Genomic DNA, 23,393 nt, shown 5'->3' on the forward strand with positions numbered 1-23,393 from the left:
AAAATGCTTGAGAAACAGGAGAGAAAAAAAAAAGAAAAAAAAAATGGAGCTAACATGAAGAATCAGGAGCACTTTGGATTTGAGTACAATGTACCCTTCAGCATGTTCCTGACCAGGCATTTGCAGCAGCTGGAGAGGCCACGGAGGTTCCTCACTTAAATAATACAGGAAAGCCTCAAAGCCCATGTTCCTGTACTTGGTCTCCTACAGACTTCTGAGGGGTGATCTATGCCTAAACTACATGGTATTCTGTGATTAGTCCATGGTAATCTGCTACACATTTGCAAAACATACAACTCTAGAATTACCTGATCTAAGGATCTTAGCCTTGTCTGTGGCATGAAGAAAACTTGCTGCAGGAACAGGTATTTATCTCAGAGATTTCCCCTTCTCTGAAACAAAAATGCCCCATTCATGTGAAGCAGAGGTCTTCCATATGCCTATTCAAATGCAGTTTGGATCAATGGATGGGAAATTGGAAATTCACCCCTGTCTTGTTGCCTGTGTCCCTTATGGACAGTGGCAGCATGTAGATTTCCTAAGGCACAGGCTTTCTAGTCTGTGGGTATTGGGAACTGGGAATAGTGGGACATGAATGGCTAGGTTTAAAAAGGCTGTAGGGCCATTAGCGTAGTAACCGCTTATGATCCTTTGAAAAGGCTTCTGAGCAGTCAGGTAAGAATATGTATGGGAAGAGACTAAACACAAAATTATATAAAAACTTAAAACCTGGAAACTTTTGATTATGCATATGGATAGTAAGATACAAGCAGTCATAATGTTTTAGTCCCTTCTGGTTTATGTACAGGTCAGGCATATTTTTTATCAGCCAGAGAAGTTGTGGATGATAATTAATAAAGAGTTAAAGGAATTTATTTTGGAGGGGAAAGGAGTTAAGTGAGACAGGTTGATGTTCCTCAAAGAACAAGGTGGATATGAATTACCTGATTTGAGTGGTTACTTTAGAGCTATGCAGTTAAGACTCCTATACATAAAGCAAGCTGGAGGTTATAAATCAAAGTGAAAAGGAATGATGATGAAACAGGAGGTTTGGGAAATAATGAAAAATTGGAATTTTGGTGTAGGTCCTTAAGGAGATGAACATCAACTATACAGAATATTATACTGCTAAGGTAGTTGCAAAGGTATAGAAAACAAGCAAGGAGAGTGAACTTTACTGGAGAAATTTGACAAACTGAGGTACTGGGTGCAAATAACTGGAGAGAGACAGGTAATAGAGTTGGATGCAGCCAAGCAGAAGTTTGAACTGCATGTTAGAGACGTTCTTCACTACCAGGGATTGATATTAGTGTAAAGGTAAAGAAAAAGGGACAGGGGAGTGCTAATTGAAAGATCAGCTCTGGTAGAGCTTTACATTGAGTCCAGAACAGATGATTTAAAAAAGGGATAATTAGCAGGGTGTATAAAACCTAGCATAACTATAAGAATCATTCAGAGGAGGTTAGAAAATATTGGTGAGAGAGACTGGAAAAGCAGCTTAAAAGGACCAATGGGAGAGGAGATCTGTATGGCTCCCAGGTATGCAATAAAAGTTCAGAAGGTTTAGGATTTTTGTTTGAAATTCTTTGCATAGGTATTTTATACCCCAAGCAAACTTCAGTGATTTTTTTCCTTAGGTAAGTAACAAAGCAGATTTTAAAAATGTTGTACAGAGTCCTTTAACAGAAATATTGGGTAGCAAATGTTTATAAGTAAGGAAATTATTCTTTTGAGCTGTGACACAGGATCTGAATTACTTAGTCACAGTAAGGCCTTTCTAAGTTTAATGCTGTTGGCTGTCAGAAAAAAATGCTACTAGGAAATGGAAATCAAAATCTAAACCAAACCAAAGAGTGAAAAGGTCACACAGACAAACCATTCAGTAAAAACTGCAAGAAAAATCCAGCCAAGCTAGAGTTTTCAGTGTGATACCTTAAACCTCCTGTGGTGGAGGCCTATGGGATGTATGCAAATGACCTCTAAGGCCATCACGTGTTTCAGCTACACATAACATAGCTTTATCATCTTTTGGATGGTGCTTTTCTTCAGGACAGTATCCTCTCATCCTGCGGCTTGCAGTGTAGTAATGTCCACAGTTTCTTTTGACATCCATGATGTCTCATTTCTGCATAGTTTGTTCATGCCCTCCTCTGACATCTTAGTGCATCACTTTAGAAGCTCCTGCGCTAATATGGAAAAACTAGCTTGAGTCTTTGGGGAAGGTAGAGATGTGATGATATGGGCAAGTGCCAGCATAGCCACCTGGAGTTTTATAAAGAATGATATGTCTTTTGAATATCAAGCTGATATGTACAAGATGCTTGTGCTACAAATGTATTAGAACTATATATCATTTGCATATCAAACTGATTTCTTCAGATGCTTGTGCTGAAAATGTATTTTTGAGCTTTGCTTGTGTTAATTGTGTTAAAATGTATCAACAGTGCACCCAGCTGAAATGAAGAGAAATGTTACATGTATTATTGTAGCTGAATTAAATGTATATGTTGTAATAGAGGATACTGGGACAGCAACGGTTAACCAGCTAGCTTACTTTAAGAAAACTAAGGGAAATGGAAATGAGCTGTTAAACCATTAAAACAGCATCCCACAGTGCTGAATAGGACCGAAGACGCTTAGTCTAAAAAAAAGCCTTTATTTATTAGTTCGTTAAAGAGGCAGTGCCATAAACATTTAGATGCATATTGTAGCCGTCTATGCTAAATTCCCCTGTCAGCTTTAAAGGAGAATACTGTGAGAACCTAGAGTCAGGTTACCAGATGAGGTCATTCTAACAGCCCTCTTGAAAATTATATTTTAGATATTACAAAGAGAAATCTAAGTATTCTGTTTTGGAGAACCTGACTAGAAAGACCCTCACTCACAGCATCTTTCCTTGTGGTAGTAAGTAGCTTAACTAGGTAACAGTAATTCTTTTAGATTAGTCAGGAATATAGTGAAGCTTAGTTTAGATATTGTTTTTCTTTATTTGTCTGAGTCTGTCCATCAGTGTTCTTTTCAATACTTCCTGTGATCTGAACTCTGTGGTTTACTGTGAATATATATTCACTATTTTCACGCTCTTTTATTATTAAATATATTTAAAACTTTTATTGTGGCTGGTCCTTGTATAAAGTATCTAACCTTTGAGAGTACTTATATTTATTTCATGAAAGTGTGTGGCCCACTCCATAAGGCCCAACTGTCTTGGTCAACTACTATCATTTGTATTAGTATTAATATCGCACAGTATAATTGGATACCCTTTGTAAGAACCTTATAATAACTGACTGGTGGCAGTGACTCTACCTTTTAGTCTGGGCAAAGCTGGTAGAACGGGTAATCTGTGCCAGCCTTTCCCAGGTGTGAGTGTGTGTGTGTGTGTGTGTGTGTGTGTGTGTGTGTGTGTGTGTGTGTGTGTGTGTGTGTGTGTGCATCAACTACTTGGGGCAGGAACATATGAAGCACTGGGTTCACAGAGAGGATGCTCGAGTACTTGTCTTGGAGACACTGCTAAGGACCTAATCCTACAGCTGTACCAGTGGAGAGTCTAACTGGGGATCTGGAAGGGAGACAGATAGAGACATCCATATCCTGGGCTGAGTGTGTTCCCTATGTGCTCTTAAGGGAAATTGTACTTGATGCAGAGAGGTCTGCATCTGGAAATACTGAGTTTATCCATTTGAATTCCTTATGCACATCCCCCTTCAGTGTCAGTGGTGAGGATTCAGGCTCCTTGATTACTGGCCCAGTGTGGGGGCATCACATATTGGTTGGCAGTGGTGGGATCATCACATGCTCACATGTTGGTGAGCAGTGGTGTGGATATTGAATTTCTGTAGCCTTTAAGCAGTTATCACTAAAGAAGGTGTTTGTACTCTCAAGCATCCACAAAGTAGATATTTAGAGTTTCATATCAGAATAGTTTTATTTATTTATTTTTGATAGTGTAGTTAGTCAGGGAGAGCAAGCAAGGATGTTAGCAGAGGATTTTGGCAAGGTGACAATGAACCAGTTGGCTGAGATGTGCCAAGCCAAAGGACTGGGGTATTCCAACCTGACTAAAGGAGAAATGATTGCAGCCTTAATCAAAGCTGCAGCACAGACCAGCAAGCAGATGGGGTAACCAGTTTTGTGACATGAATTTGCAGCCTTTCGAAACAGGACATTTCAAGTTTTCCTCAGATGACTTAAAAATCTGTCTAGAGTTAGAGACTTGAACTGGAGGCCAAACGTTTGGAAATAGAATCATCAGAGAGACTGCGGTGTCTGGAGGCTGAAGAAAATGAGAAACCGTGTTGTTTGGAGGCTGAAGAACATGAGAAACTGTAGCATTTGGTGCCCAAGAAAAGGATAAGTAGGGTCAACATGAGAGGGAGATGCTGACTCTTCACCAGGGTCATGGGGAAGGGAATAAACAAACCCCAGAAGCAATAAAGGTCAGTAAATTTCTTCCACAATTTACAGAGGGTGATAATTTTGATAGTTTTATTCATATATGCGAAAGGGTATATAAACAGTATAATACTGACCAAGAACTCTGGGTACAGTTCCTGACCCCTTTACTCCATGGTAAAGCTGTAACTGCTGTTTCTAAATTGTTTGATACTGATTGCTTAAACTATGTTACAATTAAAAAATGTTTATTGGAATGTTTTAACACCTAAAGCTTACAGAAAAAAGTTTCAGGAGCATAGGTGCAAGGCAGATGAAAGTATATGTGGTTATATTGCTGCATTACACACTTATTTTCATAGGTGGGTGGGTGTCAGGCTACCACTTTTGAAAAGCTGGCAGACCTTTTGGTGAGGGAACAGGCCCTTAGCATTTTGCCTGAGGACATGAGAATCTGGTTGGCAGACAGGGAATGCAGGTCTGCAGATGAACTGGGGAAAAAAAGGGGATCTCTCTACTTAGCAAGCAGGGCATCGCTACACAGGAAAGGGATACCCAGTGCTCATGGACATAAAGGAACCCATAGTGGGCAGCCTAAACCGCCCCCAACACTGTCCATTAGTAACAGGGGAAGCCACTAGTTCAGGTACATGACCAGGATCAAGGGTTACATGTTTTAAATGTAATCCATGAGGTCATGTAGCATATAGATGCCCAAGGAGGCAAGGTGGAGAACAAACGGTGGGGGAGCCACCAAGTGGGAATAACAGAATGCCAGTGTTAAGTTGTCTGGAGCAACAGAGGTACTAAACTACCACCAGAGTTTATATCCAATCTTAGTGGGTGCAAAACAGGCCATTGCTAAGAGAGAGCTTCTGACATAACCATTGGTGAAGCCTGCAGTGGTTAGAGGAACAGTGCTTATTTTAGGCAGTGCACTCCAGTCAGAGCTTTAGAAGGAATCCCATTCCAAATACCTTTGGTCAGGGTTCACCTTGACTGAGACAGTGGAAAAGGAAGCAAGCAAGTAGGTGTGTTTGAGGATATCTCTGCAGATGTCTTGATAGGGAATTATTATCATAATGCAATACCTTGTGTGCATGCAGTGACATGTAGTCAGGCTTGGAGATGGGCATGTTGGTCTGGTAGCCTGGGGGAGACCCAGACAGACCGCATACCTGAAGCCAGGACTGGTGATGTGGCTACTTCAGGGAGGGAGCTACCCTGTAACAGTGAGCCTGAGGGTGAGCCACAGCTGCTGGTGGGTACCGATGATCCCTTGGACAGAGGGACTGCAAAGCCAGAGGTGAGTAGTAGTACCCAGACTGACAGTGAGGCACAACTGTCAGGGAATACCAGACTTCCTGTGGAAGCGGAGCTGGGAAGAGTTACAAAGAGAGAGTTGAGACAGGCCCAGCTCTCAGACCCTACACTAAGAGGCTTGAGGCAGGTAGCTAGGGAGGCACCTGATTCTCAAGGAAAAGGAGACTCTATTTACTGGAACAAAGGGTTACTGTACAGAGAGTGGCCCTCTGAGGAAGGGCTAGAAGGTGAGGTAATGCAGCAGTTGGTAGTGCCCAGAGCCTACCGTCTGGCACTACTAGCCAGAGCCCATGACACTCCTTTTGCAGGTGATATGGGCATAAAGCATACCAAGAGGCATATTATGCAGAACTTCTGTTGGCCTGGGATTGCTAGGGATGTAACAGGGTACTGCAGGACTTGTGAGCATTGCCAAAAAGTAGGCAAGGCAGAAGACAAGTCAAAGCTCCTTTGATGCCTTTGCCTGTGATTGAAGAGCCATTTCAGAGGGTAGCTATGGATGTTGTGGGGTCTGTAAGTACCCTAAGTTCCACAGGGAAGATATATATCGTAGTGGTAGTAGATTATACTGCTAGATACCCTGATGCAGTGGGTCTGTCCACCATTGAGGTAGAGAAGGTGGCTAATCCTTTGCTAGATATTTTCATCAGGGTAGGTTTCCCAAGAGAAATACTAACTGACAGAAGTGCCAGTTTTATGTCAGATCTGCTGGCTTGTCTGTGGGAGCACTGTGGGGTGAAGCACCTAAAGACAGTCCCTACCACCCCCACACTAATTGCCTTGTGGAAAGGTTAAACTCTACATTAAAGACCATGCTATGGGCATTTGTAAACCAGTTTGAGAGAGTGGGACAAATATTTGACCCATATGTTTGCATACAGCGAGGTAGCCAAGAATCCACATTTTTTTCACCCTTTGAATTGTATGGGCATAGGGTGAGGGGACCCCTAGATTTGATTTGTGATGAGTGGGAGAGTGAGTGTGAATCCCACAAGGAGTCTGTTGTGACCTATGTCCTAAACCTCAGGACAAGGGTTAGGGAGCTCATGGACTTGGTCTTGGAGAACCCGCCAGGAGCCCAACAGCAAAAAAAAGTCTGGTATGATAGGAATGCTTGAGCCAGAGAGTATGCTGTGGGACAGTAGGTGATGGTGCTCATTCCTGTCAGACACAGTAAGCTGCAGGCAGCTTGGGAGGGACCCTTCAGAGTGGTAATGAAGGTCAGTGTTACTGAAGGTCAGTGATGTTAACTACCTGACAGAACTGCTAAGCAGGAGGCAGGGGCACAAGTTGTACCATGATAACATGATGAAACCTTACCATGATAGAGATGCCATTGTGCTGAGTGTTTGCAGTGGATGGCAAGAGGAGTCTGAAGGGGATCTGGTGACTGATCTCCAAAGTGAGGGTCGGACTGCCTCCTCAGTGGAAGGGGTAGCAATGTCCCAGCAGCTGTCCTCTACCCAGGTTCGAGAAATCTGAGCAGTGTTACAGGAGTTTGGGGACGTTCTGTAGGAAACAAGGAGGCACCCACCTGCTGCAGCACCATGTGGATACAGGGCCCCAAAGATCTGTAAAGCAGGCCCCTTACAGGGTGCCTGAGCGATTCAGACAGACTTTGAGGGAAGAGATGCAGGAACTGGGAGTAATCCAGGAGTCCAGCAGTCCCTGGGCCTCCCCAGTGGTGCTGGTACCAAAGAAGGATGACAGCACCAGGTTCTGTGTGGACTACAGGAAACTAAATAGCCACACAGAGGCAGATGCTTGCTCCATTCCTAGGAGAGATAAAGCCCTAGAGGAGCTGGGTAGGGCTAAGTATCTGACCACTATTGATCTTACCAAGGGCTACTGGCATGTGCCCTTGACGCCCAACACTAGAGAGAGGTCAGCCTTTGTGACTCCTTTCGGCTTATATGAGTTGATGAAGATGCTTTATGGGATGAAAAATGTCCCAGCAACTTTCCAGAGATGGCAGATCATAGCCTAGCAGGAGCCGGACATAATAATCTTGCTTACGTGGATGATATTGCCATCTACAGCCATTCCTGGCAAGAGCATGTTCAGCATGTCAGGGAGGTGCTGGGCAGATTGCAGAGGGCAGAGTTGACCATTAAGCCCAGTAAGTGTCAGGTGCATATGGCAGAGGTCTCCTACCTGGGACGTAGAGTGGGGAGTGGTAAGATCAGGCCAGAACCTGCCAAAGTGGAAGCCATTCAGGCATGGGCTGCCCGTTACCAAAAAGCAGGAGAGGGCATTCTTGGGGACAGAGGGGTACTATAGAAAGTCTGTCCCCAATTATAGTACCATAGCTGCTTTCCTCACAGACCTGAAAAGGAAAAAAAGGCCATATAAGGTAGTTGTGGACCCCAACATGTGAGCAGGCATTCCAGAGGCTTAAAGGAGTTTTGAGGGGAACCCCTGTGTTAGCCAGTTCAGATTACAGCAAGGAATTTGTTGTGCAGGTGGATGTTTCAAACCATGGGATGGGGGCTGTACTTAGCCAGGTTTCCTCAGAGGATAAACAGCACCCAGTGGCATATGTCAGCCGTAGACACCAGCCCAGGGAGTAATGTTATGCAGCTGGAGAAAAGGAATGTCTAGCCATAGTGTGGGAACTGCCGAAACTTCAGTCTTATCTGTATGAAAGGAAATATTCACTGTAGTTACAGACCACAATCCCTTAACATGGCTGCATAGATCCAGCCAGTAAAATGCCAAGTTATTAAGGTGGAGCTTAGGATTGCAGGCATATGACATGACAGTACAACACTGTAGTGGGGTCAGCAATGCCAACACAGATGGGCTCTCAAGACAGTGAGTGGGGTAGCATATTCCCATATAGGCTTATTTCTCTCAAGCCATGTTTCTTAAAGTTCACTTGAAAAAATAGCTTGAGTATTCGATAAGGGGAGAGATGTGATGATATGGGCAAGTACCAGTATAGCCAGCTGGAGTTTACAAGAATTATATGTCCTTTGAATATCAAGCTAATTTATACAAGATGCTTGTGCTACAAGTGTATTAGAACTGTATGTCAAACTGATTTGTACAGATGCTTGTGCTGAAAATGAATTTGTGATCTTTGCTTGTGTTAATTGAGTTAAAATGCATCAACAGTATACCCTGCTGAAATGAAAAGAAATTTACATGTATTATTTAATGTATATGTTTTAATAGAGGGTACTGGGACAGCAACGGTTAACCAGCTAGCTTACTTTAAGATAAATAAGGGAAATTTAAATGACCTGTTAAACCATTAAAATGGCACCCCACATTGCTGGATAGGACCGGAGATGCTAGGTCTGAAAAAAAAAAACTTTGTTCATTAGCTCAGTAAAAAGAGGGAAAGCCCCAGGCACTGCCATAAACATTTAGATGTGTATTCTAGCTGTCTATGCTAAATTCCTGTCTCAGCTTCAAAGGGGAATACTGTGAGAACCTAGAGTCAGGTGACCAGATGGGGTCATTCTGCCAGCCCTCTTGAAAATTGTATTTTAGATACCACAAAGAGTAATCTCAGAGTGTTGAATTTTCTGTTTTGGAGAACTTGGCTAGAAAGACCCTCATGCACAGCATCTTGCCTTGTGGTACTAAGTAACTTAACTAGGGAACAGTAATTCTTTTAAATTAGTCAGGAATGTAGTGAAGCTTAGTTTAGATTATTTTTCTTTGTTAAGTCTGTCCATCAATGTTCTTTTCAATATTTCTTGTTATCTGAACTCTGTGGTTTACTGTGAATATATATTCAGTATTTTCATACTGTTTTATTATTTATTATTAAATATATGTAAAACTTTTATTGTGGCTGGTCCTTGTAGAAGGTATCTAACCTTTCAAGTGTACTTATATTTATTTGGTGACATTGTGTGGGCCACTCCAGAAGGCCTAGGTCTCTTGGTCAACTACTGTTATTTGTATTAGTATTAATATTGCACAGTATAATTCGATACCCTTTGTAAGAGCCTTATAGTAATTGACTGGTGGCAGTGAATCTTCCTTATAGTCTGGGCAAATCTGGTTAGAGTGGGTAGTCTGTGCCTGCCTTTCCCAGGTGTGTGTGTGTGTGTATGTATGTGTGAGAGAGAGTGTGTGTGAGTGTGAAAATTAAATCTTAAGAGTGTGTGTGTGTGTGTGTGTGTGTGTGTGTGTGTGTGTGTGTGTGTGTGTGTGTGTGTGTGTGTGTGTCAGCTACTTGAGGGCAGGGACATGAAGCACTGGGTTCACAGAGAGGGTGCTGGACAACTTGGCTTGAACAGTCGGCTGAGGACCTAAACCTACAGCTGTACCAGTGGGGAGTCTTATTGGGGACCTAGATGGAGACAGACACAGAGACATCCAGACCCCGGGGTGAGTGTATTCCCTGTGTGCTCTTAAGATAAATTGTACTTGATGCAGAGAGATCAACTAGGTATTGATGTACTCTTGGTAAGATGGATAGCTGCATGGTTTACAAATAGGACATGGCAAGTATCATAGCAGCAACTGGACAGATGAAACCTTGGATACAGTCAGGGTGTCCCACAGGGCTCTGTCCTAGGCCCTTACTTGTTTAGATTGTAACTTTCAGACCTAATTTTTTCATTTGAGGTGTTCTACAGTCTATATGCAGACAACCTGAAATTGAGTAAACTGATTACATGTGTTACAGATGAGGCATGTCTGCAAAATAACTTGACTAAATTGACCATTTGGGTACAGGAGAATATATGCTGATAAAATGCATCAAAAATTAAGCATATGAGATTTGGGAGACATAAATTGAAGGGTGAATATTTAATACAGTACACAGTGATTGAAACTCTAGACTCATTTGATGACCTGGGTATATAGGTAGATTCAGCTATGAGTTTTTCTAATCATATCAACCAGTTGGTTAAAGATGGTTATAGAACTATAAGTTGTATAAAAAGATGTATAAAGTCTAGGAAATCAAAAATGATGAAGTCATTGTTTGTTAGTTACATTAGACCCAAACTTGAGTATGGAATAACAAAATATGGAAACCCTATAAGAAAACAAGCATGAGTAAACTGGAAAGAGTAGAGCTGAAACATACCAAGAGCATCCATGGATCTGAAAATGTAAGTTATTATGAAAGACTAAAATATCTGAACTTGTACAGTGTCTCTTAAAGAAGAGGAGATCTTTTTCAGGTATACAGGGTATGTAGAGACTTCTACCTCTGGGAATGTTTGGGGTCAACAAAAAGTAGTAGAGAATCATCCGACAAACTATGTAGAAGATTCTATAGCAATGAGAAGTGTACTAATTGGTTCTCTGACAGAATAGCTGATGCAAGGAATAGACTACCAAGTTACATTAAGGCAACTACTAGTTTAGATACTTTTAAGAACAGCCTGAACACTTATAGGAACAAGTGTTTTGGTATATTGGCAAGCTCGAAGGCCATTAATGCCCCATGCTTGAAGTATTTATATGTATGTATGCATCTGGAAATACTGATTGTATCCATTTGTATTCCAAGTGCACTTCCCACTTCAGCATCAGTGGTGAGGATTCAGGCTCCTTGATTAATGGCCCAGCCTGGGGACGTCACATATTGGTAGCAGTGGTGGGCATTACAGTTCCCATACCCTTGAAAAGTCTAATGTAGTTTTTGATGACCTGGCCAAATTTTCTTCATCCGTATGAATACCAACTTGGGCTTCCCCTGAAAATAAACCTTAGGCCTTAAGCCTAGCAGGATTAACAAGGCCAATAAAACATGAAATAAAACTACCTGCAGACTGCACCATCAGCAAACACAGGCAGCTTGACTGTTAAGTCTTCTGATCATCTTTGCTGTCAACCATTCAGATTTGAGTGCATGCAGGACACACCTCTGAATGAACCGCAGTCCTGTCCTGTAGCTTCATCTGAACATCTTTAGAATGTGACAGTTATAAAACAGTAAGATTGTGATTGATCAGTCAACTTGATTTTTTTCCACTTTTGCTTTTTTGGTTCCCCATGAATGACTTTAAAGTATGGTGGGAAGGGTTCTGTCCATACCTCACTACCTTATTCATGCACACTTGTGGATATATCTACATCTATCTGTCTATATAGTCTGAGTTTGCAGTATTTTGGGTTATTTCTTCATTTCTCCCACCTCAGAGGTACTTTGATCATGGAGTTAATAAATGTAGGTATCAGCATTGCAGGTGCTCACTAGTTTCTCTACAGAAATGCATGGAAGTTGTAATAGAGTTTTAGAATTCATCCTTTGCTAAATCATATTTTCTGTTTTGAAATGTCAGAATTTACATTGTTGCATGAAAGCCCATCCTTCACCAAGACTTTGCATACATCACAAAAATCTACGACCACCTCCTGAGAGACTAGAGCTGGCCGTCCACTATTGATAACACTGCCTTCCACTGTCTGACTCACCAGTACTAGGACTTTGTATCAAGCCCCAGCCTCTCTAGCATCACTGATAGGCATGGGCTCTCTGTATCTTCAGAATGCTAGTTTGTCCAGTTTTGCAATACTTATGTGCCATGTGTCAATTCTTTGTTAAATATTTACTTTCTGTGAGTATAGTTTGATAACCAGCCTATTATTTCATTGTGTTTACTGGTTTGGTACTGTTTTGTAGTAGTTGAGTTTACTGTAATTTTCAAACCACTGCTACTGTTTTGTTTATTAGCTTTCTTTAAGTACATTTATTTTTTTTTTTGGGGGGGGGGCTTACTTTCTTTTGTCTGCACCTGCCAAGCACCTGAGCCACACCTTGCTTTATGTATACCCATTGGTTTTCTGCCATAATGTTGGAGCAAGAACAATGTGTACCCATATCATCTGGTAATGGACTAGAGTATGACCTCAAATAGGCCATTATGCCAGCATTCACCAGACTTTTTTTTTTCCTTTAGATCCTAATGGTTTCAGTTTGTTGGAACCAAGTAAGAGTTGAAATTCAAAATGAACAAATCCTGGAAGACTTTAAACCAAAATTAAGGGAACATGTAGAAATCAAATGCAGGTGTTTGAGACAGTGGGTAATAAGTGCTTCTTTCCCTACTTAGAAATTTTGCTTTGTAAACATGCATTTAATATTATCCGTTTGTCCATTTTGTTTGTTATTGAACTACTTTTAACTTTCTGTGTTGATTTTTTATCCATATTTTTTTTTTAACTTTCATAAGTTCATAGGTTGGTACTAGGCTATCAGCCCTAGGGCCTATACAAGCCTAGCCATAACAATTCCCTGGCTATTTCTTCCCACACTATTTACTTCCCTGGACCCCTGTCTAACAGGGCAACTGACGTGATCCCCGGGGGGAATTTCCTTTCTCCCATCCAATCGTCAAGGTTCCTTTTGAAGAGGGCCAAAGAGGCACTCTGCTTGACATGTATGGGCAATCGATTCCAGAGTCTGGGGAGTCTCTGGGTCAGGAACCTATCCCTCCAGCATGTTTTGTTTATTGTGATGACAAGGTTTAGATCCCTGGAGCGTGTGGCTCTGAGGGATTGGGATTTCTTTAAGTTTAGCATGTCCAACAGCTCTGGGTTTGACATGGCCTTGTTTGTTAAGCAGAGATCGCCTCTGAGTAGACGATATGCGACAGAGTATAACTGGAGTTTTTTAAGGTGGTCAGCATAGGGCATCTGCTTTAGACCTGTGATTCTTTTACTGAGGTATTTCTGCAGCCTTTCCAGTTGTTGCAGATGTCTTGAGAGGTACATACCAAATGGGGCATTGTATTCTATAATGGGTCTAATGAGGGATGAGTACAATGGGTCAATGACCTCCTTTTGTCTGGATGAAAAGCCCATAGTGATGAGGTGTGCCACACACAACTGCACTGTGAAGTCCTATTTGTGATTCTTACCTGTGTTGTGGTTGAAAAGGAATCAGTTGACCAATCCATCTGTCCAATAACCAAGTAGTTAAGTAAAACTAATGTTGCCACTATGCATGCCTGGCAGCATTCAGAGTTCACATGCAGTGGTAGTAGATTGGAGTTTGGCACGCTGTTCCTTAGCTAATGTAATTCACAAGCAGCCCTGCCACCCCCACACCTAATTAGAATTAGATGTTTCTCACAGGTGCTGCACCAGTGATGTTTTGGGATGCACCCCCTAAGAGAGAAACACACACACACACATACATACATGCACACAAATGCTCCTTCCCATGTAGAGGCAAGCAAGTACTGCCCCCATCTGTCACCCTGTTACTGTTGCAGATTCTTCCCTCTCCCAGGCTGCTATTTAAAACTGTGTTATCTGGAGTATAGTCAAAGCTTTATTTCTGAATGCCATATATCTGTCTTGCATGTACTGTTTCATTTTGTCTTACAGTGAGCTAATAGGACCAGCCCCTTCCAGGATTACAGATGAATAAATTAAGAAAAATTATTAATTGTTTGGATGTTGTTGTACAGCAAAGTTTAATAAACAAACATGCTCGCCAGATGCTGATTTGACAGAGATTGTCACTGGAGTCTGCTATCAGAGCTGTAATTGCAGCTATCCTTATAGCAGCATACTAGGGTATGTTGCTTTTTTTCCCCACTTATTCATAAACATTGATCTTCCCAAGTTAAGGTGTTAAACCAGTGTCTGTTTTATTAAATAGCAGCTTTAAACAAAGTAATTCAGATGTGCATTTTTGAAACTATTGATTGTCTTAGTAATGCACAGTTTATTTGCATAGGAAAATGGACAGAGTATATCTGTGTTGTCTGTGTTTGTTGGGGATGGATTTTAAATTACTATGAATCAATGTCTTTTTTAGAACTGATAGTATTAGTGTGTTTGTCTCTCTCTCTCTTACAATAAGTTTATTTTCACTCTCTGGTCAAACCAAAGCAAAATTTAGTAAGCGTTTGAAAAAGGCGGTTAGATGCATAGGGAAAACAATTGATCTGAAGTAGTTACTTCATTTGATCTGCAACCTGTGGGTAGTCGGATCCGACCTCGGATCTGAACTGGCAGCTTTCCAAGCTCCAAGATCCGAGCTCCTAGCTCCTCCCCTACCCATAATCCCTTGCTACCAACCACATTACCCCAGATCGTTTTTCGCCGTGGCTAAAGACAGTTGCTTCAAAGTGAAGAGCTCCTGGCCTGGTGAGATTGTTCTTTTTTATAGGCTTTTTCTTGTAAAATTGTGTGTGTGTGTTTAAAAAGAAACCCTTTAAAACCTTTTTTTAAAAAAAAAAAAAAAAAAACTAAACTAACTAATCTTCCTTAGTTTAACCTTATCTCTCCCCCTCCCCCCCTAGTGTTTGGGTGTGTGTGTGAGATTTTTATGGCTGAAGCTAAGGCCATATTTTCAAAATGTACTGAGTGTGGCCACAAGCTTTCCCCAGCTGATGGCCACACTCAGTGCGTTTTGTGCCTGGGGGCAGCTCATCTGTCGGAGGCCTGCCAGATATGTGCAGCCTTCAACCATCGGGCACTCAGGGACAGGAAGAACAAGCTGATCCTGACAGGAAAACTCCCCCAGGAATCGGCTTCTTCTTCTTCTTCTTCTTCTCCCAGCCGGGTTCAAGCTACTCTTGTAGCTTCTGCGCCAGCTACTCCCTTAGCTGTACCCGGGACTCAACCTCCCTTATCGGGTACCAGCTCGGTGGAGTCTAGTGCTTCTTCCCACAGGGAGAAGAAGAAGCACAAAGATAGAGAGGGTCACAGTTCTAAAAGGTGGGCCGAGTCTCATCCCTCGGCTCCGCCTGAAAAAATTCTGAAGTCCCCAGTGAGGGTCTCCGGATCCTCATCCTCTCGGCTCCGTTCACCTTCCTTTTCTCCAGAGCCGGAGGACGAGGACAGGTCTCCCTCGAGGTCTTCGAGGCGGCCCTCCCGGCCTGCCTCGACTGCCTCTTCGTGGTCTACAAGAAGCATCTCCGAAGCAGACATGGATCGGATGATGCGAAGATTTTTACAGACCCAGATGCAAATGGGGATGCTCTTGCCTCCCCCCCTTTGGGAGGGAGTGCAGCCCCCATTTTTGCCCCGATCGCTCCTTCTCCAACCCGTTTTCGGGTCTCGGAGTTATCAGCTCCAGGCCCTTTCGGATCCGGGGATACATCAGCACTGATAGCGATTGTGTCTTCGCCGACTATACAGTCGAGCTTGTCGGATCCGAGCTCTCGGGGGCGAGGGTTGAGCATCGGATCCGAGGGGGTGGTTGTGTCTTCGGCGCCGATTGGGTCGGAGCACACCACTACCTCTGGTCCGATTGCTTCGGCTCCGACCCTGATCCTATCCTCGGAGCCGAGGAGGTTACTTTCTCAGGCTGGAGACAGTGAATCTCCCTCGGCTTTTGAGGTAGTGGAGAGGGTACTGTCGAGGTCATCCAGGTCCCTGACCGGGCCTTCGGATCCACCCGTACCCCCACTGTATCAGGGTCTGTCTTCGATCATCCGTCCATCTGGACAGCCTGCCCAAAGCCTCCAGTTGGTTCCTATGGAGGAACACCACCCTGCGGATGAGCCCTCTTCGGACAGTCCCGCCGAAGAGGCGCCTCGGAAGCATAAGTGCAAAAGGAGGCACCTGGACTCCCCCGAGTCCATTACCACGGATACGGATTTGGATGATACGGAGGGCTCCCCAAGGTCACCCCCTGAAGATGTCTCCTTCGGAGACATCATGGAAATGTTGCGTATAAGAGGGGGGTGGTCTGCCCAAAAGCCCTCCCTGGACGAGTCCGTTTTTCTGGAGGCCTTTGAGGCAGGCCCATCTACCTCCTGGGTGTCCCCCCCAGCCGACCCCTTGGTGGATTTAATTACCACCAGGGCTTGGAAGGAGCCCGACACCGTGGAGCCTATCCCTAGACGCCCAGACAAGGTCCTCAGCCCTCCCTCTGATAGACCTTCTTGGTCCAAAGGCGCGCCGGTTGATGCTATGTTGGTGGCGGCGGCCACTAAGAAAGAACTTGCCCAAGAAAGTTCTTCGGTCCATCCGCCGGACAAGGAGTCCCGGGTATTGGACCGTATTGGGAAGCGGATGTTTGCTTCAGCGACCTTTGCCATAAGGTCGCTGAACTACATGGCACACACCATTAGGCTATAGCTTGACTTAATTAAGTAATACGCTGCAGCCCCTCCAGAGTCCATGTCGGTCCCAGACAAAAAGGTTTTTGAGTCTTGAATGGCCACTCTAAAGTCCATATCAAATACATCTATGCGGCTCCTTTCCCATGCCACGGAAGGAGCCGCTAGAGCTAGCGGAGCTGGAGTGGTCTTGCGACGTCACTCCTGGCTCCGCCTTTGCGATTTCACGGATCCCTTTAAGGCGTCCTTCGCGAACGCCCCTTATGACGGTTCGGCCTTATTTGGCTCAACAGTTCGCGACACGCTAGTCCAAAGCGAAAAGGATGGGAAGACGCTGTCGGCCGTCGGAGTCCGCTTCTCTAGTCCCCAAAGATCCTTCTCCAGGAATCAGAGGGGGCAAAAGAAGCTGTGGTTCCATAAATCTCAGCAATCCCGTCCTGCTGCGGACAACTCGTCCTCTAGAGGCAGAGGAGGACAAGGTGGACGCCGGCCCAGAGGCAGAGGGGGACCGCGTAACTTCGGGTCTAGAGAACCTTTCTCGGACGGACCCGCGCAACAGCCCTGAGGGCTTGCCCGACTGTCCCTCTCTGGAGGCAGTGGGGGGGCGATTATCGGAGCACCTGTCAAACTGGAAGTCCATTACAAAAGATCGATGGGTGCTCCGGATTATATCCAGAGGTTACACTATACCGTTCACACCCCCCCCCCCAAACCCAAACGTCTCCCCGATGTTCCACCCCATCAGAGGGAGTCCGCAGCTCTAGAAATTTCAGAGTTGCTAAGAAAAAGAGCCATCCAGCCCTTCCCCCCAGATCAGTCCGGATTGGGTTATTACTCCAGGTTCTTCTTGGTGCCAAAGAAAAAGGGGGACCTCAGACCCATCCTAGACCTCTCGTCTCTGAACCTGTTCATACCCAAGGAAAAGTTCTGGATGGTCACCCTCCAATCTATTCTCCCCCTTCTGTGGGAGAACGACTGGATGTGCTCGTTAGACCTCAGAGATGTGTACTACCATATACTAATGGACAGACGATCCAGGAGGTTCCTCCGCTTCCGGCTAGGAGCCAGTCATTATCAGTTCAGAGTTCTTCCATTTGGCCTAACCTCAGCCCCCAGAGTGTTTACCAAAGTCATGGCAGTGGTTGCAGCCCACCTGAGACTCCAGGGCATTCAGGTGTTCCCTTACCTAGACGACTGGCTCCTCACCACCCCCAACAGGCATCTACTGGTTGTGGCGAGAGATTACGCCCTCTCTCTGGCCCATTCCTTGGGCATTTCAGTGAATCTAAAGAAATCCTGCCTGTGCCCCACTCAAGCCCTAGATTTCATAGGGGCCAGGCTGGATACTCTGATCTCCAAAGTGCGTCTTACACCTGTCAGGCTGAACAGTTTGTCTCTCCAAATCTCAGACATTCTTCGGAGCCCCGCTCCTCCAGCAGAATTAGTCCTGAGGGCGCTAGGGTCTATGTCAGCAGCGATCGGCCTTTCTCTTCATGCCCATCTGTGAATGCGAGTGTTACAGTGGACTCTCCAGGTCCAATGGTCACCATCAGTCCATCCCTTAGACATGCCGATTCCCCTGAGCAGGGCGTGCAGACACTCCCTTCTTTGGTGGTTACAGGTTCAGGAACTCAAAGAAGGGAGACCCTTTGTGATCCCCCCAGTCAAAGCCACGTTGACCACGGACGCTTCTTGCCTTGGGTGGGGCGGGCATTATGCAGGCAATTACGTCCAAGGCACGTGGACCCCTCTAGAGACTGCTTTGCATATCAACGTCCTGGAGATGAGGGCAGTGCTTTTGGCGTTGCAAGCTCTTCATCACCTTCTTCCTCTGGGGACTATTGCAATCCAGACGGACAACATGTCCGTTGTCTGGTATATAAACAAACAGGGAGGGACCAGATCTTACCCCCTGTGTCGAGAAGCCATGAGAGTGTGGGAATGGGCGATTTCCACCAACCGCTTTCTGATAGCAACGCACATTCCGGGACGGTCCAACATATTAGCGGACAAGTTAAGTCGGGTATTCCTCAACCCTTACGAGTGGTCTCTGAATCCTTCTGTCGCGAAGCAGATATTCCTCAAGTGGGGTCAACCTCGCTGCGACCTTTTCGCTTCTCCACTAAACACAAAATGCAGCGATTACTTCGCGATACTTCCCCCCAGAGGGGAATCCCCCAGGGACGCTCTGGTTCATGCTTGGCCACCCGGTCACCTTTATGCGTATCCTCCTCTTCCTCTGATGATGAAATTCATCCAGAAAGCCTGTTGGTTGGGGAGCAGAGTAATTCTCATAGCCCCATTCTGGCCTCTACAAATCTGGTTCCCCTTTCTGCAGTCTCACAGTGTGGCTCCCCCATGGATTCTGGACCCCAGACCAGACCTAATCTCGCATCCGACGAGATGCCACACTCCGAACCTGGTCAATCTCTGGTTTACGGCTTGGTTGATCCAGTTCCATTAATGGCTAGGACTCCCGGTATCTCGTCCCCTGTTAAGGCTATTCTGGTGGCAGCTCATAAACCATCCACCAGAAAGCTCTACAACAGTAAATGGAAACGCTTTTCCATCTGGGCAAAGGAGAAGGAATTGGATCCCTTTACGGTTCCTATTCCCACTATCCTGGACTTCCTGTCACTTCTTTTTAGGCAAGGAGCTAGTGCGTCCACCGTTAAGGTCCAGCTAGCTGCCATCTCTCATTATCACGTGGGGGATGGCGTAGCTTCCTTGGCGTCAGCAAAAATATGCAAGACCTTCTTAAAAGGCATGTTTCTCTTAAAGCCCCCTGTTAAGTCAGCAGTTCCTCCATGGGATCTTACCCTAATCTTACAGGCATTAACAAGACCACCTTTCGAGCCGGCGGCTTCAGTGCCACTGAAATTCTTATCTTGGAAAACGGCCTTTTTGGTCGCTATTACTTCAGCCAAACGAGTCTCAGAATTACAAGCTCTGTGCATTAAGCATCCATACCTTATTTTTCATAAGGATAGAGTGGCCCTCAGGACTAATCCTTCCTTTCTGCCTAAGGTAGCCACAGACTCTAACATTAATCAGTATATTAATCTTCCTGTTTTCTTCCCGAATTTCCAAAACAAGGGTGAATACACATTGCACAAATTGGATGTACACAGACAACTACATTTTTACTTGCATAGGACTAAAGATTTTCGCAAGTCAGACCAGTTGTTTGTTTCTTATGCTAAGTCAGCCATGGGCAAACCAATTTCTAAGGTGACAGTGGTAAATTGGATCTCTCAGTGTATTAGACAGGGATACACTTCATCTGGGAAGCCAGCTCCGGTTGGTGTGCGTGCGCATTCTACTAGGTCTGTGGCTACTTCGACGGCTTTTTGGTCTAGAGTTCCGGTAGATGATATTTGTTCAGCAGCTACCTGGTCCTCTTCCCACACGTTCATTTCTCATTACAAACTGGACATGATTTCCAGAAGTAGGGCTTCCTTTGGCTCCGCGGTGCTTCGGAATATCCTTCCGTAGGGACCACCCAGGGTCTTAGGTAAGCTGGGGACTCTGTCCCACAGGTTGCAAATCAAATGAAGTAACTACTTCAGATAAAGAAGTTATGTACTCACCATAACGTTCCATCTGAGTAGATACTTCATTTGTCTGCAACCGACCCCCCCTGCCATCCCCCGAACCTCGGTAAGGTATTATTACTTTGGAGATTTGTTTCTCCGTCTTTAGCCTATAGGGCAAAATAACCGATCTGAGGTAATGTGGTTGGTAGCAAGTGATTATGGGTAGGGGGAGAAGCTAGGAGCCTGGAAAGCTGCCGGTTCGGATCCGAGGTCGGATCCGACTACCCACAGGTTGCAGACAAATGAAGTATCTACTCAGATGGAACGTTATGGTGAGTACATAACTTCTTTTTTATCATTTGTAATTAGAATTCCAGGGTTACAGTATGGGAATTGTAAAAAAATGAGTGGCATGATTGCATAATTATTTTTTAACAGGATTTTAGAACAGAAAAATAAGTTTGCCTTTTTACTGCAATACAGCTTGTTTTTCTACAGAACTGAATTTTTCCTTAGGCCATTGACATGTCATTACCTGGATTATTTTCAGATGATTTTAGAGATATTTACTATTTATTTTTATCTTGTAGAGTGTGCATCATGGAAGTCAAACAGAGCTCCATGGGAACAGCCTGTTTTTAATTCTTCTAAAAGCACCCCTGGACTGACCCCTCTGCCACCAACAGCTCATACTGCTCTTGGACGAAAGTATTGGTCATCTAAGTACGGAGGGCACCAATAAAATACTGACTTGTTTGGTTGAGCCTTCTAGTTGCCACAGTCCTTGATTTCAAAAGAAGCTTGCCTATGATTCAAGGCATCTAATTCAAAGCTCATATCTTGTTTTGATGGAGTTTAAAAATCTTTTTAGCTTTAATTGTATACGTGTATTTTTATATTTCATATTTTATAGTCATTTTTATTGTTCTAGAAAATTTTTCAAAGGACTTGAGCAGTATTTATATATGCAAATGTTATCACGTGTTTTAATCATCCATTTTGTAATGTTTACATTTGTGTAAATATATTTTAAAAATGCCATTAGTATATTTTTTTCAGATATTTTAAAAGAACCACGTTATGCACAATTGTGAACTGTAGTAATAGTAAAGATGCTGATAAACACTGTTTGAAAACCATGGCTACCCGAGGGTGGCATTGCTTTAGGTTTGTTTCTTTTGGATTCCTTGTTTCAGCAGATTTGAACTTTACCACAGAAAAAGCATACTACATGGATGGGTGCCTTTGATGTGTTATGACCTGATTTGCAGCATAAGCTGAACTAATTCATAAGCATTTCTTGCAAGCAAGTAATTTAGGCCTGTAGACTTTCAAGAGATGTCACATTTCCAGGATTTCATGGTTTTGAAACTAGGTATGTTCTTCACTATAACATAAGTCCTGTCATTTGGGATTTGCCCACCTTGAGTGTCTCATTTTCCAGGCAGAATTTTCCCAAGTAATTGCTTTCCCCACAAGGAACTAGCATGAGTGTTGCTTTGCTGAAGTGTTGTAACAAGAGATTCACACATATAGATATGTTGTGTTTTTTTGAGTTCTTAATGTTTCAGTGTGTCATTGATCCCATTGAAATGCTGGACTATTTTAACAATGTAGTGTTACATTAGCCAACCTGGTGGAGTAGAGGGATACAACTTTGACAACAGGTTAGTTGACCTGGGTTTGATTATCAGTGCAGACAACAGATGGAGTGGCAGGTAGAAGGCTCAGAGGCTTCTGTAGTACGGGATCCTGCTGTCATCCTATCTACTAGGATTCAAATTCCCATGGAAGAAGTGACCAGCTGTCCATATCTGTCACCCGCTGTGCAAGTGTCGAGATATATATATATATATATATATATATATATATATATATATGTGTGTGTGTGTGTATATATATATATATATATATATATATATAGATGTGTGTGTGTGTGTGTGTGTGTGTATATATATATATATATATATATGTGTGTGTGTGTGTGTATATGTATATATATATATATATATATATATATATATATATATATTATATATGTATATACACACACATATATATATATATATATATATATATATATATATATATATATATATATATATTTTTTTTTTTTGCCATTAAGCACTGAACATGTGGGACTAATGCACCTCTTAGTTCAGAGTAGTAGGAGAACCTGCCTTGTTACCAGTAAAGATATCTGTTGTCAGAGAGGAAGAAAGAGGAGTCCACTCTCATCTGAAGAAGAGCAATAGTTTTATGCTTCCCATCATTGTACTCCTCAGTTTACCCTATCTGACTGTGAACATTTCTCCACACAGTCATCTTGGTCAACTCTCCAAGATGTTACATCTAATGAATATTTTTTATTTAAATTGGTCAGGCACAGAAATTGTCCCAAAAATATAAATTTGGAGATACTATCTTATCGAGTATGTGGATATGATTCTATCCATGTTTTAAAATTTTACCAAATCTTTGAAATTGTAGCAATTTACATCTATGTATACAGTCAAGCAGAGTGGGAGTGTTACATAAATATGCTGCTGCAACTTTCATTCTGTAATTTAAAAGTTGACCCAAGTTTGTCATTGCCATTTCTTGGATGAGGTTTCTATACCACTTAGGCTTTTCTGAATGACAGATATTGAAGATTGCTGAATAGGTTTAGGAAGAGATTTTTATATCTTCATTACCGTAAGAGTCAGAGCCAATAATGTCCTGTCTTGCATGGTAGTATACCAGAATACATTTCTGGAGTGTCTTCAGTCTAACTTAAGATGACAGATTCTGAAAGACAAAAACAGTTTTATTTGCGCTTAAATGTTCCTGCAAGCCTGGAAATGCAGTTCATAGCCATAGCTAGCTAATCATCCAGTCCCCTAATTGGTGCCCTGCCCCTCAGCTCTTCAGCTGAAGAGCAGTGAAGTCCACTTCCCTGGTTTGGTGCTCCACACTAAGATCCATTCCCCCACTTCCACACCCTCAGCTCATCAGCTGAAGACCCCCCCCCCCCAAAAAGGCTTCTTTTAAACTGTAGCAAGTTGTACAGCTTTACCACACACAAAGCACAAAGTACATTTCTGTACTGGCATTCAGAAATGCAGGACGAGGAAAGAATGCAGGAACTGCACTTTCC

General features: G+C 43.5%; 1 protein-coding gene across 1 annotated transcript in view; it reads left to right on the top strand.

Moving 5' to 3' along the window:
* The window catches only part of CILK1 (ciliogenesis associated kinase 1), a 1,332,417-nt gene extending 1,311,124 nt beyond the window's left edge, over positions 1 to 21,293 (top strand). The window contains exon 15 of the mRNA XM_044064111.1: positions 20,845 to 21,293. Within this exon, the coding sequence (XP_043920046.1) occupies positions 20,845 to 20,996 (152 nt within the window). The 3' untranslated portion in view covers positions 20,997 to 21,293. The remainder of the gene's footprint in view (positions 1 to 20,844) is intronic.
* The last annotated feature ends 2,100 nt before the right edge of the window (positions 21,294 to 23,393 follow it).

The sequence above is a fragment of the Protopterus annectens genome, chromosome 2.part2, assembly GCF_019279795.1.
Source record: "Protopterus annectens isolate FY-2018-M chromosome 2.part2, PAN1.0, whole genome shotgun sequence".
Taxonomy (NCBI): Eukaryota; Metazoa; Chordata; order Ceratodontiformes; family Protopteridae; genus Protopterus; species Protopterus annectens.